The sequence below is a fragment of the Musa acuminata genome, chromosome BXJ2-9 (assembly GCF_036884655.1).
Source record: "Musa acuminata AAA Group cultivar baxijiao chromosome BXJ2-9, Cavendish_Baxijiao_AAA, whole genome shotgun sequence".
Classification (NCBI taxonomy): Eukaryota; Viridiplantae; Streptophyta; class Magnoliopsida; order Zingiberales; family Musaceae; genus Musa; species Musa acuminata.
Window position 1 is genome coordinate 39816349 of NC_088346.1, and position 19794 is coordinate 39836142.

Here is a 19794-nt window from a genome sequence, read left to right on the forward strand (position 1 = left end):
TCTGTGGTAGAGGATATAGTCAATAAATAAATATAAGCATATGAAATATGTAGGGACAAAAAAAATCAACTGGTTCTATGATAACTGTATCACATCAGTAGCATATGGTTACACCAATATTGGTCAGAATATTATGCACATAACTGCATCGTACAGGAGCATAAAAGCAACTCGATCCTGATAATGGTGTTGGAAAAGCAAGTAGAAGACTGCAAGTAAACATTTGAACACAGGGAGTGCTAACTTCCAACAACAGAGAACATTCATAAAATCCAACAATCCATTTCTAAAACCAGACATGAAAACAATGATGCTGAGACATTGGTGACCTCCCTATAAGCAATACAAGCTCCTCTACATACAGAGAATATCAGAAAATGAAGTGATGAGGTAGGTACTGGAGAATTAACAAGCTTTATACACGGAGAGTTATAATATGTACATGAACACAGTCTGAGGTCACTGCATCCATAGAAAAGCAGTAAAAATAGTATTTTGAGAACTAAGATATTCAGCAGGTACATAACTAAGAGAAAAATCTATCTTGCCTCATGAGTTGACACCATTTCATTTCCATCAAAAGATAGCATGCTAAACGCTGGCTGTTAAGAACAAATCAGTATAGATCGTGATAAGTTAACACTATCTCATTTCTATCTAAACATAGCATGTTAAACCCCTGATGTTAAGAACGTAACAGTATATATTGTGATATATGTGGGACTGTGTTGATCCTTGCTACAGGCCTATGACTAAATATTCAATTTTCTAACTTAAGGTACTATTCTGACTCAAATTACACCTCTAATCAAATATTCTGGTTTTCTTGTTCTCCAAATGGTCAGTCATACCAATTAAAGCCTTTTATTTCTCCACCTTGTTTACTGAATTTTCACTTGCATACATGTGCAAGCTCACAATGGATAAATAATTCCTCAGCAAAGTCATCTACAAAACCATCAATCTCCCAGAAGAAAGAATCAGAAGAAGATGCAACATGACTGCATGGTTTGATGGGGAAAACAAAAGCAATAGCTAGTGTAACAATCTGGAGCAATTCAAACACGATAACACTTTTGACGAATTGGCTCAACACATTATGTGATTCCATTTTCAGTCTCAGAAATCCATATCTACTTTCCACTCTCATTAAAAATTCAAGTTTCTTTAAGGATAAACACCCTCGAATCACCTCTCAGATTATCAAAGATTTCCTGAACTTCAGCTACCATCCTCAAGCCTTTAAGAATAATCCCAGCAATCTAACCAAAAAAACAGATTGCTATGGCCTTCAAATTTTTCAAAATTGGTCCAGTGTTTCATGTAATCCTCCATGAATCTTCCATAAAAAAATAAATAATTAATATGAAAATTACACTTATCTATCATTTCAGAGATTCATAAAATCATCCTTAAGTTTTGTCATGGAAAGGTGATTACACTAATTGTTCTATGTTACTCAAGATCTTCCTGCTATCTTCCCACACCTAAACTCTGCAACAAAGAAGTTTTGCATTAGCCCATTCAAGTAACAAAAAAAACCTAACATCTGCAGAACATCCATATGCAGAACAGAAAAATACTTGAAAAAATGATTATTGTCCTAGGGGGAAAAAAAGGAGAGAGAGAGAGAGAGAGAGAGAGAGAGAGAGAGTAATAGAAGTGAGGATTAGAAAAAAAAAAAAAGCATAAGGCAAACATATAAAATAAGAGTTGAATGCTAGAATAGATCCACTAGAAAGAATATCGTTGCCATCAGTTCCAGTAGCCTCTGTTGCATGCTTAATTCAAGGCTGATGTTGAGGACAGCTGCTTGATATTAGTGCAAGCACAAAAAATTGTTCTCATGAAGTGCCGAACTATAAAAAAAACTTCGAACGCTGAATTAGCTAACACTTTCTAAGTGCTAGAATATAATAAGAACTATGTGCCTGCAACATCAACCAACCACAAGATAACACCACATTTCGATTTCTAAAATCAAACCACCATTCACAGATAGTGCATTCTAACATGTCTAATGGAAATTCGTCCACTGCTGTACAAATGCAGCTTCGTGGATGCAGCACAGAAGATACTTCCAATGAGATCTACAATAGATGAATAAATATTCTCTAACTCAGTGCCATTCATACCATATATCAAACCATTGATATAGATGTCATTGATATCTATCACATAGCCTCTCTTTACCAACAGATCTTTGCCAAATCTAAAACAGATTTCTATAGTCAATAACTGGTCAATAAGTACTAAACAGATAAGCATTTGCACATCTAAGACAAAATTTCACCTTTGTATGCCCTAATCATCCCCATGCTCGCTCGATGCTGCCATCGTCATCAGTTACCCATTTCCAGAAATGTCTCCTAACAAAAATTGCCTTCTCCATTGCCTCAATGCCTTCCCCGTTCTCTTCAGTCGAGAATTCGCCCTCCTCCGGCAGTCCCTCCACCTCGGCATCAACAGAATGCAAGACGTATCGTGCCGGAAGGCCTGGGTACGAGGCGGAAGTCCTCTCCTCAACCCTCATATTGTATGACCCCGGCACAATCTTCACGACATCCTTCCCCAATTCCTCACGCACTGCACGGGCGACCGCCGCCTCCACGGGTTCCCCGGGCATCATCTTCTCCGAGAGGGGCCGGTAGCGGTGGCGTATAGTGCCGTCGGAGAGGAGTTGGTGCGATTCAACAAGGACGGCGCCGCTAGAGTTGCGGATCCTCACGGCAGCCACGTTGACAACGCGGAGAAGGGTAGAGGAGCCATCTTCGCCGCCTCTTGTCTCATCCTGGGAGTGGGGGAGGAGAAGGAGCGAGGCCTCGCCGTGGAAGATCTCGAGCCAGAGATTATGAAGAGATTTGGTGCCGGGGGAGGCGCCCCACGAGGCCAAAGCGTCGGAGGGGAGGCGGGGTCGGATCCAATCATTGAGCGACTCCGGCGAGGAAAAGGAGAGGGACGGCGGGGGGGAGTCAGCGCGTCTCATCGTCACCGCGTGGTAGGGGCCCCGATGGCGGCGGGAGACAGGGGCGGAAGTAGATAAGGGTGGCCTGAACAAGCAGACGACGGAGAAAGACGCTGCGGCGGCGAAGAAGAGGAGATTAGGAGGAGAGGGGAAGGGGAAGGCGGAGAGGAGGGCGGCGGTGAAACCAGCGGTGACGAGAGAAGGTAGTGGGCGCATCAGGCGGCGGCGGCTACCGGCGCGTGACTCCTAAACTGCATCAGTTGTGGCTCACGGTGGTCAGCCGAAGACCGACGCCCGATTTAGTGGATTTTCTAAGGCTGGAAATCCTCCAATCCCCGGCCGGCACTTCCAGGATTTGGACCAAATCAACCTTTCATGGCCCAAATTTAATGACAGTCTAAATCTTGATGTCATGCAATTTAATCTAAAAGATTATATTCCTTAATATTATCAACATGTCAGTTTTGAAGTCACTGACCCGATGACTTTTACGAATCTCCAAGCAGCAAGTCCCAGATCGGGCGAGGATAGACTCCATGCTTGCTTTTTGATCAGAACGCCCGAATCATGTAAATAGATGACGTCATACCGCTCACCGGGGACCACACTCTTCCGTCAAACCAACACAGGGAACAGCTCTCGCTAGTTTTGTGGACCCGGCGCTGCTTTTATGTGGAGCGGACTCCCCCGCCCCAATGGCAGGAGCTCCAGACGTGTTTTATTGCCGGTTCATGGGCTCGAATGCCGTTTTCCCCCACCCTTTCTCCACCCCTCTTGTTCAGATGGCCCTCCTCGTCGCATGGCGGACACCGACGGTCATCTCACCGTCCCCTCCTGTCCCTCGACCTCCATGACCCGCTCTATCGCCGGAGCATCGCGGATGACCCTCGTGGATATCTTCCGGTACCGCACGCCCTCCATCTCTGGGCTTCAACGGTGGCGTAAAGATGATTGTCTGCCTGCCGCTCGGCTGGTGCCCTTAGCGCTTGCCATCGTGGTAGAGCAAGTCGCCACGGTTGGGCTCTGTCCGGGGGAAGGACGAGAAGAACCCCGTGACACGGTGGCGATCGAGCGTCGTGCGGATCATCAGGATCTGCGCCCGGTGCGTCCTCTTTTCGTTTGCGTGAAACAGGATTCCTTGGTTCTTGGGTCGTGATGCTAATGGTCACCGGAAGTCGAGTGCATTAGGGTTTCATGGTTCTTGATACTGGTCTTTTGGTTCCAGAAGCTAATGGCTTTAGTTTGATCAACAGGCCCAAGCTTTGGTCAAGAATCCCAAGCTTATCTTGTCTCCCTTTTGCAAAGTTTCCCTGCCTTCTCTCGGTACATAAGAGATTGGGCTGTCTTGAATCGTGTCTGTTGATGTGTAAAATTACGCCTAGAGTGACCAAAAATTGACACTGAGATCATATCAAATTATATTGTTTTTAGCTTCTTTTGTAATAATTTTTTAATCTGTTTGGGTCTGGGCATTCCCTTCTCTATGTTTGAAGATAGGATTATTGCACCGTTCTTCAGTAATCAGGAGGGTCAACGCAGGTTGCAGTAACATGATTTTGAAGTCACTGCGCTGATGTCTTTTACGAATCTCCACGCAGATAGTCCCATAATCGGGCGACGAAAGACTTCCTCCTTGCTTTTTGATCGATCAGAACCGTCCGAATGGGATGACGTCATGACATTCTAGATGGCCTCACACCGTTCTATTCTGTCAAAGCGAACTCACCTGTAATGAGCGAGGCAGGGAAGCGCGAGTGTCTCTCGGTCGTGGGCCCCCAAACGAACGGTTGTGGCTCGCCGAAGAGAGGTGACTTTCATGGGGCTCGCGTTCTTTTTCCGCCTTCTCAACCGCCCATTCTTCTTTTCGGTGGCTTTCGCCCTCCCCTTGGCTGATGTAGACGGCGATGTCGCCGTTCCCTCCTCTCCCTCGACCTTAATGACTTCCACTATGCCGGAGCGCCACTGGCGCTGCCGCTGATGATCCTTCGGGTACCATACGCCCGCCGCCTGTGGGTTCAAAGGTTGGCGCAAAGACGGCCCTATGCCTGCCGATTGCCGCCGCTCGGCTGGTGCTCTTGGCGCTGGCGATCGTGGCGGAGCACGTCGCCACAGTTGGCCTATCTTCGGAGGGAAGGACAAGAGGAGCCTCGTGCCACGGTAGCGGCGCAGCGCTGTGTAGATCATCAGGATCTACGCCAGGTGTGTCCATTTCTCGTTTGCATCAAATAGGATTCGTTGGTTTTTGGATCATAATGCTAAAGATCACCGAATCATGGTTAGTGAGTCTGAGTGCATTAGGGTTTCTTGGTTCTTGAGGCTAATGCATGATTCTTTAAAACTGGGGGATGGGTTTAGTTTGAACAAGCTTGACCAAAAGACTCAATCTTTGTTCAAGAATCCCAAGTTGATGTCGATTCGAAGGTTTCATTGTATGACCATGGGCCCAAGCTTGTCCTGTTTACCTCCTTGCAGAGTTTTCCTGCATTCTCGATATATAAAGCTTCGACGTTCTTGAACTACGTAGTTTATATGTGAACCCATGAAATTCCTATTTTCATACTAAGTTCCCTGTACGATTTTTGTAAATATGCACCTAAACTGACCAAATATTGTTTCGTAAATCTTCAATCAAGACCATACCAAATTATTCTATTTGCATTTAGTTTATCTTCTTTTGTAATCATTTTCTTCCCTGTTTGGGTCTTTGCATTTTCTTCCATATCTAGTTTCTTCTCGTCGTTTCCGTTTTTTGCTTATCTATTCTTTTAATGAAAGAAGAACTGATCATGCAAGGCTCCTCTTTTGGACAGAACTAATTGTTAGAGTTCATAGAGGAACGAACATATCTTGTTGCAGGATATATCTTTGTTCTGAAGGTGGACCAACAGTACACAAACCTAGGTATCAGATGAGGTCAACTAGGAACTACCGAAAGTAATAACATGACTTAACAGTAGTGTATGCCAAAGCTCTTTAATCTTTAGGTTATACATAATTCTTTTCATCTTGCGGTAGGAAATACAAGTGGCTTTATCGGATTATTTCATCTTTCAGGATATACACATTTTCTCTCTTTGTGGTAGGAAATAAAGAGCAAGGTTATTGTAATGGTTGGGTGCTGTATGTGCATGGTACCTTACTTTTAGTTATTATCAACTTTTTAATATCATTATGTGCTGTGCATGGTGCTTTTCTTTAATCGTTACCAACTTATTAATATCATTATGTCCAGTGTATGGCACTTTACTTTTAGTTATTATCAATTTGTTAACATCATTATGTGCAATTATTAGGTGCTGTGCAAAATTTTCATGGTTACTGTTTAAGGAATAGATAGACATGTGTAGTGTGCTTCCCTCGAGAGGATTTATGGTACTCCACTTTAGTTCCACACTAGATGTCATAAAATAATTGAATTAATTTATAGATCTAGATAATTCTACTGTCATTATCTTTGGTTTAAGCATTTTGAGTTTGATCAGTTGGTTGGACTTATGAAGATCAAGTTAATAGTTCAGTTCTATTGGTGAGGTCGTGAAAAATAGTCTCAGAATGGATTAATATTTTCAGTGAAGGCACGTCACAACATGGAGCACCTACCAAGTTAGACCTCGTGTGCACCATACTAATGCGTGATTTTGCGCAACGAATTAAGATTTGATATAACGAATCTTAAGTGGGTGAGATTGTGATATATAGTTTAATTTCACATTGGGCATTGCAAGAGAATTGAATTGGTTTGTTGGGCTAGATGGTGTGCTATTAATATTAACTCGAGCTGAAGAATTTTGTGTAGATGGTTCAAGTCTATAAGTTAATGGGTCGGTTACCCATAGTGGCAAGGTACAAATAGAATTGAGGCAACTCTTTGTATGTACAGCATTAACATGCCTACTTTCAGAATATATGGACAAACTGCACACTTTGTAATTGCTCCTTTATGTTATACGGGGTACTACTTTGACCAATAGGGTCAAACTATAATTAGACACAAGAAACTAAACAAATGCATCCATTGTGCAAGGTTGGATCCAAGTTGATTCATCAACAAAACTTAGTTAGCAACAATTAGAACTGATATCAAGTTGAGGATGACTAAACAAGTTTCTAGGGTTCAAACTAAATCAGTTTTAGACAAATCAAAGCTATTTTCCAAATTGTGGAAGAGATAGTCACCATAAAGGTAAACAGGAGCGAGTTGGGAAAGAGTAAGGAAAGAAGGCATCCACTTTTGAGCATTGATGAGCATCACTAGAGTGTTTGTATGAAATCACTTTTTGTGAGGTTGACTGTGAAGACACATATGGAGAAAGATAACAAAAAATAAAACATTGAGTTGGAAAATCATTGATTTAAATTAGGTTTGCAAAGTATGAAATTTTGTGGCAGAGTATGATGAGTTGGCTCATCAATATACATGCATAGTCATAATCATCCTTGTATATTCAAGTTGATGATGCAAATCAAACCTAACTTAGGAGTATACAACACATGCCCAAGCTTTGCTCAAGGCCATGTTGTACATTGTTATTTTCTGCATGGCTTACCGTTGCACCTTTATGCGAGTATTGTCAGACAGATATAGTTTTTTAAATTGATTAAGTACAAAACAACTTTAATACAATTTCATATGCTTATAGGAAAAAGTATAAATGAAGTTATTTTGGTTACTTAGCTTGTGGGGAACAGAATTGTGAGAACTTCCAAATTCCATGTTTGATGTATTTTCTCTACATTAGTGGTCATGAACATTTTCTTTATCCAATTTCTACTTATTTTTGTGATTACATTTTTCATTGTAGGGCTTTGAATTATTTGCTAAGAAACGTTGAGATAAATGCTTAGAAAAGTACAGGATTGGATTTTGCCTTTTTATCTAATTCATCTTTATTATAAATGGTTGTTTGTGTCTGTTACTCTATCAGATATTATTGGATTAATTGAAAGGAAAGGCCTGCTTCAAGGAGCAGTTTGTAGTCATTGCATATACACTGAGATCATATTTTTCTTTGACTATTTCCAACTATGATTGCTTCCAAATTACATGACAAATTACCACCCTTGGAACTATTACTAGAGAGATGCCGGTGGACATATTTTCTTTTGTCCTAGAAGCCTTTCTTATATTGTAGCTTTGTTTGTGTGATTTAGTCATTTTTTATGCTTTACATAACATACTTTGAATGAAAGATTTTATATTAACATGTTTCCTGTGTTATATATGTTGATAGGTTCTCTAACACAATCAAGAAAGCTCACACTTCATGAAATAAAGGTACAAATACTGGATTTTTTATTTCAATGCTATCATTTGTTTCCTCAAGTTTTTATCTCCTGCAATTGTACTTTTGTGTTAAGATGATATGCCTTATTGGACTCACTTATGTCAACTCACTAAAATTACATATATAAATTATTATGAGATATGGCCTGTCTGCTGTTAAAAAGTACATTTTTGCACTAGTAAGTACAAAATTGAGCATAATGTGTATGATCAACAAGCTTGTCATGGTGATGCAGTTTTTTTGAAGATCATAACTAATTTCTGTAGGCTAGTGGTAAACTTAAATGTCTACAAGCTAAATATCACCTCGTGAACAATCTTACTCTGCTTTTTCTTAAGGTTAATGGTTCTCTTTTATAGAAGTCACATGGCCATATAGAGCTGTTGCGACAGCCATCTTAGGGTAAACAAAAATAGGAGGTTGGTTTGCAACAGATTTCAAAAAAGTTGTTTCTTGATCTAACATCTCAAAATTCCAGTGGCAATATTGCTCCTAAACCATAGGTATTGTTATTGTATGTCTATCTAGGTGCAATTTAAGATTTTCCTGACTAACCTTTTTTAGATTTTGAAACAGCGACATCTCATTGGTTTTAGGGATATGCTTATGGTCTCTTAATTGCGATGTATTTTTTAATTATAAGCTTTATTAGAATTCTTGTATGTATATTCTAGATTACTGTTGTTCCTACTAACAAGAAATATTTTCACTTATTGTTATTAACTTCTTAAGATGTTCAATGATCAGATAAATTATGCTGAAGTGATATTTATAAAATTCAAAATTATTAATTGATATAGAGTGAGAGTTATGGAGTTCATGAACCATAGAATCTCTGATGAGATATCGTATGATAGGTGATGCACTTTGGTCAAGGTTACCTTTCCATCATGTCATTATATTATGAAGGTTTGAGTGAACTACTGTCTATGTTTAGGAGGTCTAGTCTTCAGATTTGGTGTAATTATAGGTATCTTATTGATAAAACATACCGTCTGGACTACTTCATCCGCTCTGCGAAACACAAAGTTTTCTGCTCCTCTTCATGATGGAACTAGTTATCTCCAATGCTAAAATGCATTTACTTCTAGTGGTATATTTGTCAAACTCTAATTTATGTTGTTGATATAGTTAGATTTAATAGTCAATTAGAACTTGACATATGGAACCTAGTTAAATCATGGATAGCCAATCGAGGCCTGACACGTATAGCTGAGTTGATTATGTTTGTCTGTCTAGGCAATGATGTGGTGCCACATGAGTGTGCCTAGTCAACTAGGCAATGCTGTGTCCCTTCATAAACATGCTTAGTCATTATAATGTTCAAAAGGAAATATTTCCCACAAATGTCCTAGGTTGTGAATCCCCAACTAATACTCCGATCTGTCACGGACTTAGCTGGAATTGCCTAAGTTGTGAGGCACCCTTGCGGCAAAGATGCGAACTTAGCTTGCGTTGCTTAAGTCGCGCCTCACCCTTGCGATATACGTCCGCAAATATTAGCCCACTTGCAACCTCTCGTAGGTCCCGAAGGATCTGAAAAAGAGAAAGTTGATTAGTTCGAAGAATGAGCGACGGACAAGTCCCGACGTCTCATGAAAATGGGAAGCTTTACAAGCAATTCAGCGAGCACCTTGCGTGCACAAGAGAAAAGAGAGAGAGGAGGAAAACAAGAACTTTAGAAGGTTGAACGAACAGCTGCAAGTCCACAAACAGCCACTCACCGGGTGTCGGGCGCGATAACAAGTTCCCATCAAGGTAACGTGCGAACTTGCGAAAGATTGTTCAACGCCTGACACTATACCGAAGCCCTATCCCCCATGGTGCCACCCGGGTGGTTCTAGGGTGCTGAGATGGCTGACGTTTTGCGTGCGGCAGTGGGCTATAGAAAACAGCCCGTGTCATGCGAAAATGGAGCTGTTTTGGGTTGTTTTGCTTGGTTCAGTGAGCGGTCGCACTATAGCTCTGCAACTTGTTCGAACGTACATTTTTACAAGCAAACGAGCTTAAAACCAAGCCAAAACATGTTGCCACGTAGCTGTACATGTAAACACAAATGACGAATGGTTCGTTGAACAGAGTTGTTGTGGGCGCATGACGACCGTTCGCGACATTCTCCCCCACTCAAACTGTTGACGCCCTCGTTGACACTTTTTGGTAGTTGTTGATGATTGCTTCATGTCGTAGGGCGTCTTCGGGCTCCTAACTGGCTTCAGTTCAGGGAAGCTTTCGCCACTTCACCAAGTACTCGGTCTGCTCAGCTCTAGTGGGTAGCTTTATCTTGCGGTCCGCTAAAATGTTTTCAACTCGCTTCTCGTAGGAGGCTCTAGTGGGGGGTAGTCGAGTTGGAACACTTCGGGAAGCATCTTGCGGATCCGAGCGATAGGCTTTCAAGTTGCTGGCATAAAGAACATTGTGAATTTTGAATCACGCCGGCAGCTCCAACTTGTTGGAGACGTTGCCCACCCTACTGATAATTGGGAAGGGCCCTTCATACTTGCGCATCAATCCTTTATGTACTTTGTTCCTAAAGAATTGGAGTGATGTTGGTTGGAGTTTGACCAACACCAAATCGTCGATCTTGAACTCTTGTAGTCGCTTGCCCAAGTCTGCCCACTTCTTCATTCTTTTTGCCACCTTCTCTAAGTAAGCCCGCACAATATCTGCATTTCGGTGCCACTCCTTTATAAAGTGGTAGGCGGACGAACTACTCCCAGTATACCCGATTACCATGGTGTGAGGAGTTGACGGTTGTTACCCTATAATGATCTCGAAGGGGCTCTTGTTGGACATTGAGTTCCGCTACAAGTTGTAGGAGAATTAGGCAATGTCCAACAACTTCACCCAATCTCGTTGGTTGGCACTCATATCGTGCCAAAGATATTGCTCTAGGAGCGAGTTTATCCTTTCAGTTTGACTATCCATCTGGGGGTGGAGGCTTATGGAGAAGTATAACTTCGACCCCAACAATTTGAATAGCTCGGTCCAGAATCGTCCTAAGAATCGAGCGTCTCGATCACTGATGATATTGTGCAAGACTCCCTAATACTTCACCACATCCTTCATCATCAGTTTGGCCGCCTCCTTCATCATCAGCAACAATGAAAGTTGCATACTTTGAAAATCGATCGATCATCACGAGTATCGATCCGAGTTTCCCTACTGTTGGTAAGCTTGATATGAAATCCAAGGAAATGCTCTCCCACGACCTTTCTGGTACGGGCAATGGCTCCAACAGTCCCATCGACTTCCACTGCTCCACCTTGTCTTGTTGGCAAGTGAGGCACATTCGAACATATTCCTCCACATCAGTCCCCATCTTCGGCCAGTAGAAGGCCCTCTCCACGAGAGCCAAGGTTCTGTGAATGCTTGGGTGTCCCGCCCAAAGGGAATCGTGACACTCTCTTAAGAGTTTACGCCTCAGATTGTCCACTCGAGGAACATAAACCCTATTTCCTTAGGTATAAAAGAGTCCCTCCTGGGCCCAAAACCGTCGTGCCTTGCCTTCTTTGATGAGCTACATCAGGGTTACTGCTTGGGGATCACTGTACAGACCATCCCTGATCTTGGAAAGGAAGTTGGAGTGCAATTGACTTGCTTGGCCTCTGCCCTCCAATTGTACGACATTCACATGCTCCACAATCCGACTCAATGCATCGACCACGACATTTGCCTTTCCGAGCTTGTACTCCATTGCTATATCAAACTCAGCCAGGAAGTTATGCCATCGTGCTTGCTTTGGGGAGAGTTTCTTCTGAGTTTGAAAATAACTCAAAGCGATGTTGTCTGTCCTTAACACAAATCGCTATTCAAGAAGGTAGTGTCGCTAAACTCGTAAACAGTGGATCACCGCTATCATTTCCTTCTTGTGCATCGGATACCGTCGCTCGGTCTCGTTGAGTTTACGACTCTCGTAGGCCACCGGATGACCCTCTTGCATGAGTACTCCCCCAATAACGAAGTCTGAAGCATCTGTATGGACTTCGAAGGGCTCCCCATAGTCTAGTAATTTGAGCACTGGTTCTTCCAACACAGCAGCCTTCAAATCTTGGAATGCAATTTCACATTTATCATACCACCTCCAAGGCTGCTCCTTCAGCAACTCCATCAGTGGAGTTGCATGCTTCGAATACCTCGTTATGAAGCGTCGATAGTAGTTGACGAAACCAAGGAAGGATCTCAACTCTAGCACCTTCTTTGGGGTTCGTCATTCCGCAACTGCCTCCACCTTCGATTTGTCCATCCGAATAGAGTCATCACCGATTCGATGCCCCAAGAATAAGATCTCCGTTTGAGTAAAGTAGCATTTCTCCCTTTTCACGAACAAAGTGTAGAACCTTGAGAACCTTGAAAATTGTTCGAACGTGCTTAACATGCTCCTCGAGCGTTTGATTGTAGACGACGATATCGTCCAAGTAGACAACCATGAACTTATCCAAATACTCTTTGAATAGCTGGTTCATGAGAGTGCAGAACGTGGCCGGAGCATTGGTTAAGCCGAAAGGTATCACCAAGAACTCAAAGGCTCCATACCTGGTCACACATGTAGTCTTCGCTTCGTCGCCTTCAGCAATGCGCAGCTGCCAATACCTCGACCGAAGGTCGAGTTTTGAGAAATACTTGGCTTTGCCCAATTGGTCGAATAAGTTCGCGATGAGCGGGATGAGATCTTTGTTCTTCACCGTCACTTTATTGAGGGCTCGGTAATCGACGCATAGTCTGAGGCTTCCATCTTGTTTCTTCTGGAAGAGAACTGGAGCTCCGAATGGTGCTTTAGAACTACGGATGAGACCACCGCTTAGCAGTTCACCTAACTGCTTTCTGTGCTTTGCCAACTCTGGAGGGGGCATGCGGTAGGGTGGTCTCGCTGGAGGCTTCACTCTTGGCTCCAGCTCGATGTGGTGATCCACGCCTCTGCGTGGCGGCAGAGTCTTCGACAACTCGGGTGGCATAACATCCATGAACTCCTTCAGGACGTTCGCCACCACAGCAGGTTCATGAATGACCTTCTCATCGAGTGGCTCTAGATTCATAACAGCCATGAATGTTAGTTCACCTTTTCGTATCCCTTTCTTCAGTTGTAATGCCGATATATATTGGGGTTCCCTGGTTCCTTTCTGAGAGACGGGAACCACACAGGGGTTGTCACCTCCCATCATACGTAGGGAGTTTAGGAACGACATTGGCACCAACTTCGTCGCGTGCACGAATTTCATTCCAAGAATCACTTGGAAGTCGTCTAATGGCACCGCCATCATGTTTGTTCTCCCGCTCTATGTTCCGATCTTGATGGGAACTCCCTTAGCCAACTTGGAGATTCGCTTGGCCTCCAAGTTCATCGCCTTCATTCGACTTGGGCTCTTCTCCAAGATCAGCCCAAGTCGCTTTGCTTCTCGATCGGCAATAAAGTTGTGGGTAGCGCCCGTGTCCACCATTGCATGGGTCGTTTAGCCATTGAGCTTTATGTCTACGTACATCAGCTCGCCACTTCCTGCTTTTTGTAGCCTTGTCTTCGTGTTCTCCCCCACTTAACCCCACATGGCGTTCAACAAACGCATTGCTCCCATCTGGGGTCCTTACGACTCCTTATTGTCGTTGTTGGATTCAGAACTACTCGAATTAAGAGCGACAGCCTTGCTCTTGTCCGATCGGGGGGGATGGATGGAAGTTGTTAAAGCATTGAGTGCTTGTTTTTGTGGGCACTCTCTTACCATGTGCGTCCCTTCGCATAAGAAGCATCTGCCAAGTTTCGGGGACTTGCCTTTCGGGCTTGGCCCTTTGTGGGAACTCTTCTTCCTTTGTTCGCCCCCGAGCTCCTTCCCTCGAGAATATTTTGGAGGGCGATTGCCTGAAGATTGTTTTTATTTTCTCGGGTCTTCAGAGGAAACAAAGTCGGTGAGCCTTTCTGCGGCATCAATTGCCCCAATCACATCGGCGACATTCCTTCGATGTAGTTCTTGTTGAGCCCATGGCTTCAAACCATCGAGGAAGCTAAACAGTTTATCCTTCTCGGACATGTCCTGTATGTCCAGTATTAGCGCAGAAAATTGCTTTATGTAGTCTCGAATGGAAGTATTTTGGTGGAGTTGTCTCAACTTCCTTCTTGCGACGAACTCTGTGTTCTCCGGTAGGAACTGAGTTCTCAACTCCTGCTTCAAGTCTTCCCATGTGTCAACTCGATACCGACCTTGTTGGATCTTCTCCCAACAGGTTCGCCACCAAAGTTTTGCATCTCCGTTCAGATACATGGTTGCTATAGAAACTTTGGTTTCTTCATAATCAGGCCTTGTAGCTCGAAAGTTTTGTTTCATGTCAAACAAGAAATTCTCGAGCTCTTTGGCATCTCGGGCACCTCCATAACAATGTAGCTCAGGTGCTCTCAAGTTTTGTGCCGGTGCAACGCGGGTGTTGCTTCCTCCCGTATTCAGGGCCCTCGTGAGCATGGTCATCGTGGAAGTGAGTTCCGTCATAACTTCCTGCAGGTGTTGCACGGAGTCTTTGGTGTCATCTGACAATCGGTCGACTAGGGCCTCAACCTTGTCGATCCGGGACTCCGCTTCTTCTTGCGAGCTCTCTACCCCAACAAGCCTTCGTTGGCCATGGTAGAGTTCCTCTAAGCTCGCTTCAAGAACATCCAAGCGGGTTTCCGCCGCTGTGAGTCTCTCCTTACGGCTCTTCTTCCCGGTTTGCGCTCTAGATTGTGCCTCCTCCGCTCGCGGAGAGTAACCAACTTCTCGCTCATCATGTTCGCTGTCGTGCTCCACTTGAGTGACTCCAATGACATGAGAGCGAGTATGCACTTACAGCCCACCTGCAACTGCTTAGGGCAAGGGTCCGGCTTGCCCCGTCTTGCTCGATTCGCCACGATGCTTTGCCATGGCGAAAATGCGAAGTTCCTTCGCTGCTTGCTCGAATTGCTTGCTCGCTCTGATACCACAATGTCACGGACTTAGCTGGAATTGCCTAAGTCGTGAGGCACCCTTGCGGTAAAGACGCGAACTTAGCTTGTGTTGCCTAAGTCGCGCCTCGCCCTTGCGATATACGTCCGCAAAGATCAGCCCACTTGCAACCTCTCACAGGTCCCGAAGGACCTGTAAAAGAGAAAGTTGATTAGTTCGAAGAACGAGCGACAGACAAGTCCCGATGTCTCGCGAAAAGGGGAAGCTTTACAAGTAATTCAGCGAGCACCTTGCATGCACAAGAGAAAAGAGGGAGAGGAGGAAAACAAGGACTTTAGAAAGTTGAACGAAAAGCTGCAAGTCCACAAACAACTGCTCACCGGGTGCCGGGCGCGACAACAAGTTCCCGTCAAGGTAACGTGCGAACTTGCGAAAGATTGTTCAACGCCCGACATTATACCGAAGCCCCATCCCCCATGGTGCCACCCGGGTGGTTCTAGGGTGTTGAGATGGCTGATGTTTCGCAAGCGACAGTAGGCTGCAGAAAACAGCCCATGGCTCGCGAAAACAGAGCTGTTTTTGGCTGTTTTGCTCAGTTCAGTGAGCGATCGCATTGTAGCGCTACAACTTGTTTGAACTTACATTTTTACAAGCAAAAGGGCATAAAACCAAGCCAAAACATGTTGCCACGAAGCTGTACATATAAACACAAATGACGAACGGTTCGTTGAACAGAATTGTTGCGGGCGCGCGACGACCTTTCGTGATAGATCGGCCATATATGCCCAATCAATTAGGTGTAGTATAATCTAAGCATGACCAATGAGTGAGACAATGATGTGGCACCATGAAATATTCTCCACTAATGTGCCGGGCATTCTTAGCTTGGGGTCTATAAAGAGAGGACCTCTTCAGGTATGTAGACATTCCAAACTCACTCAATTAAACTCACTTTCTTGAGCTTTTGCTGACTTATGCATCGTAAGGGATTTGCGGAGCACGTGCTCGGCATAGATTTGTAAGATCTTTTAGCTTGAGAGGAGCTTGGGAGGAGTTTGCCACCAAGGGGATGAGACTACATTTGATATTCCTAGGGAGCGTCTGGCTTTCAATCACGACACATTCGGAAAGTAGACTAGGTCAGGTCAATATCACTACCTTGGGCTGATGACCAAAACCATCACCAACGGATGCTTACTTGTAATATAATGCATACGAAAAGGTTAAGGTTACCAATTTAAGATCAGTAAGAAGCTTCATGTTTGAGCTTCCTTGTTCTGACATATGACCCTATTTGTGTTGCCATATCATATACATTTGTTGATGCAACAAATGTATCTATCTCTTGAACCTTTCTCCCAAAATCATATCTAGATCTATAACGATCTTTTCTGCCTTCACAACAAGTGCACCTCTGACAAACTTCATGATTCCTTGTCTAGCATGGATGCTACAGCCAAACTCATCTAATTGTCCCAGGAGTAAATGGGTTTCCCTCTTACCTGTCACATGTAATACCCCTTGAATAGTGTGAATTATGTTTATCTTGATGGTGTCAATACTAGCAATTCCGAAGGCATAATTATCCAAAAATATACATCCTCTTAAGATAGGTTCTTATTGTTATATCCAGTTTCTTCTGAAGGTCATGTGATAGGTGCTGTTGTATTCACTAGCTAGATATTAACAAACTGTTATCTACCTTCCAAAACTATAGAGCTCTTGTTTAATACTTCACCATCATCTGAGATGCTTGCTACACGTCCTTGGATATTTAGTTACTCAAAACATTCAATATCCTCTATTTTATTATTCATCATTGTAAGGTGAGAGAATAAAATAGAGTTTTGATATGATCCCACTGTCGTGGATTCTAACACTTGAAGAGTGTGGAGCATTTTCTTAAAATTATTTTGTTGTATAGTGACTTGACCTCGTCTAACTTTTTCTTGGCATCCCAAATCTCCTTTACTTGTTGTTACTGTCTGTCTTAATCTGCTTCGCACTCATATACCTCCCACTGTTCAAGGAACCCTAACCCCACGACTAGGCTCTTGATACCATTGTTGGGGACTTCATAGTGTGAAATAGTATCTTGCAACTAAAATTGAAAATGGGAAAAGTGAAACCAACAATCGGGCTCTTGATACTGTTGTTAGGAACTTTATGGGGTGAAACAGTATCTTGCAACTAAAATTGAAATCTAGAAAGGCAACATGCTTTCAGATTTAATATGGTAATTTAGCCTCCGATTAATAGAAGAATTTCACTGTGGCAGAATATATAGATCTCTCTCTCTCTTTCTTTCTCTCTCTCTCTCTCTCTCTTGTAATAGAAGTGATTTTTTTTTTTGAGTGAGCTTTACAAGTGACAAAATTGTCAATTGAGTTGGCTTTATAAGCTTGCAGAACACTTTGGGCAAGGGAGTAGGATTTGGCAGCCAAGAGGATTCTTCCTTCCCTATCTTTCAGGATGAAGCCTAGACCTGCAACTTCAGTAGAGGAGGTGAAAGAAGCATTGCATTCAAGCATATAGTGGAAGCCGAAGGAACAGTGACAAGATAATCAGAATCAGTTGTTCCTCATCCCCCTCTGCACCATGTATGGCATTAACAACTATATTAATAAGGACCGACTTACCCACTTGGGAGTGGAGGTTCCTCTTTCAACCCTAAACCTTATAAACAACCTTGTTAATCAGTTTGTCTTGGAAAGATAAGGAGATTATGAAAGTACCCAAGTACTTCATATGCCAGGTCCCCTCTTTCATGTTGAAGAGGTTATATATTTTAAGTCTGGTTTGGAAGGAAGTAGACTTGGGGAAATAGATAAGTGATTTTGTTGTGTTGACCTTGAGGAGGTTAAAGAATGCAGAATATGAGTCAAAGGGCATTGAGAAGGTTTCTACAGGTTTTGTCACTAGTTGTAACAGCAAGAATGATATCGTCCCCAAACACAAGATGTGAAATGTTTTGCATTAATAACAATGTGAGAGTTCATAGTAGCGAATGGGGATGGCATTAATAACAGCATTAATAGGATCGACTTACCGACTTGGGAGTGGAGGTTCTTCTTAACCCTGAACCTTACAATTAACGAACCTAGGGGGGGAAGTTCATATAGCTTAAGGTAGAGAGGATGGCTTCCTTTAGGTTGATTTTTTTTTAGGAGGATCAAAGGGGTTTTCCTCTTGGACCTATACATTCAATAGATAAGTTCGTTAACGATGATGATGCTGTCATAGATGTTGCGACCTTGGGTGAAGACAGATTGGTTCTGATTAATTATTTTGTCAAGGGAAGGTTTGAGTCTCAAGCGATTAGTCTTTAAGTTTGTAATTTTGGAAAGGGAGAAAATGTTAGAGATAAATGACTAGGAAGGATCTTCCCCAACTCGGAGGGATGAAATCAATCCTGTGAAAAGCATTACATGCATCAAAGATATGATTTTTTTTTTATTACATCTCGTAATAAAATTGAACGTGTTAAAGCCATGAGGATTAGGACTTTTTCGCTTTCCCAATCCAATTAAGAGTGTCAAGAAATTTCAGTCTGAGTAAAAGAGGATAGTGAGGTTGTTGGCGAGATGGTTCTGGACTTCAGGGAGATCAGTAAACTTGACATTGGTGCTGCAGGAGCAGTAGTGTATCTACCTCAAAGAGAGGTGTTCCTTCTTCTCATTAGTTGAGTTGGCCACGTTAATCTATTATTACACCTTGTAGGCATTTATTTGATATCATCAAGTCCTGTACCTATATTCATCTTTTTGTTTGCTGTCCTTTTTATCTTCCTCATGAACCTATAAACTTTGAGCTTATTACTTTTTCAAAATAAGTGGTTCGGAAAAGTTCTTTCTCTTTTCCCTCGTATTCTTCACAAGAATTCTAATGTTATCTTAAATCTCTACTTTTTCTTTGGTGCTTTAGCCTGGAAGCTTTATATGAAACTACTGTTTTTCATTTAGGGCCAGCATGTTTACGTTTCATTAGATCTTTTTTGAAGATACTTTTTTTTTTTTTTAAGATACCATCGTCAACTTTTAATTTAGTTAAAACCTCAGCACAATCGTGTTCTGTTTTTTTTTTATTTACTTTGCACGCGCGAGTTAGTTCTGTGAATCGTTTTCTTCCCATCTTCTGATTTCCTTAATGAAAACATTGAAGCATCACGATTAACCTCTGTTGTGTGGATAAGCTTTCTCTTGCAATCATGATGAAGTTGGAAAACATTCTTTTTGGAAAGCTTGTTCAACAGCTTTGCCAAACTGCAGTGGAGGAGAACTTGACAGTTGATTTTTTGTACGAAACAGGTAATGCTGATATGGCTGCGCATTACTACTACTGTTGTGGGTCGATGACATCGTTCTGATGCGAGTAGTGCGGCTGATCAACTTTATGCTAGCAATCTGAGAGATGGACGATAATCACGATGATGATCAACTTTTGATCGGAAGTCTATTTACATCGTGAAAATTGAGAAATTGAAACCCCCCCCACCCTCCGGCTTCTCCTTATTCGTGAGGCATATTAAAACGTTGTAGTCTTTTTTTTCTTTCTTATTTTATTATTATTATTATTATTATTATTATATATATATATATATTGGACCGTTAAGCTTGAATGAAATAAAAAACGGATGTTAAAATGA

The 19794-nt window shown here is 42.6% G+C and overlaps 1 protein-coding gene and 1 long non-coding RNA gene across 3 annotated transcripts; one reads left to right on the plus strand and one right to left on the minus strand.

Annotated features, from left to right (window-relative positions):
• Window positions 1–2100: 2100 nt before the first annotated feature.
• LOC103998546 (uncharacterized) lies at window positions 2101–3328 on the minus strand. The gene has a single exon (XM_009420040.3). The coding sequence runs from the start codon at window positions 3179–3181 to the stop codon at window positions 2309–2311; it is 873 nt and encodes a 290-aa protein (XP_009418315.2). The 5' UTR covers window positions 3182–3328; the 3' UTR covers window positions 2101–2308.
• A 356-nt stretch (window positions 3329–3684) lies between these two features.
• Window positions 3685–19794, plus strand: LOC135623427 (uncharacterized). Of its 2 annotated transcripts, none has more exons than XR_010491377.1 (4): window positions 3685–4067; window positions 4564–5164; window positions 8197–8240; window positions 19457–19794. It is a non-coding gene; the product is annotated as an uncharacterized LOC135623427 (long non-coding RNA). The 2 variants fall into 2 exon arrangements; XR_010491376.1 differs by lacking the exon at window positions 19457–19794 and adding an exon at window positions 17558–17998 and having other exon boundaries at window positions 3686–4067.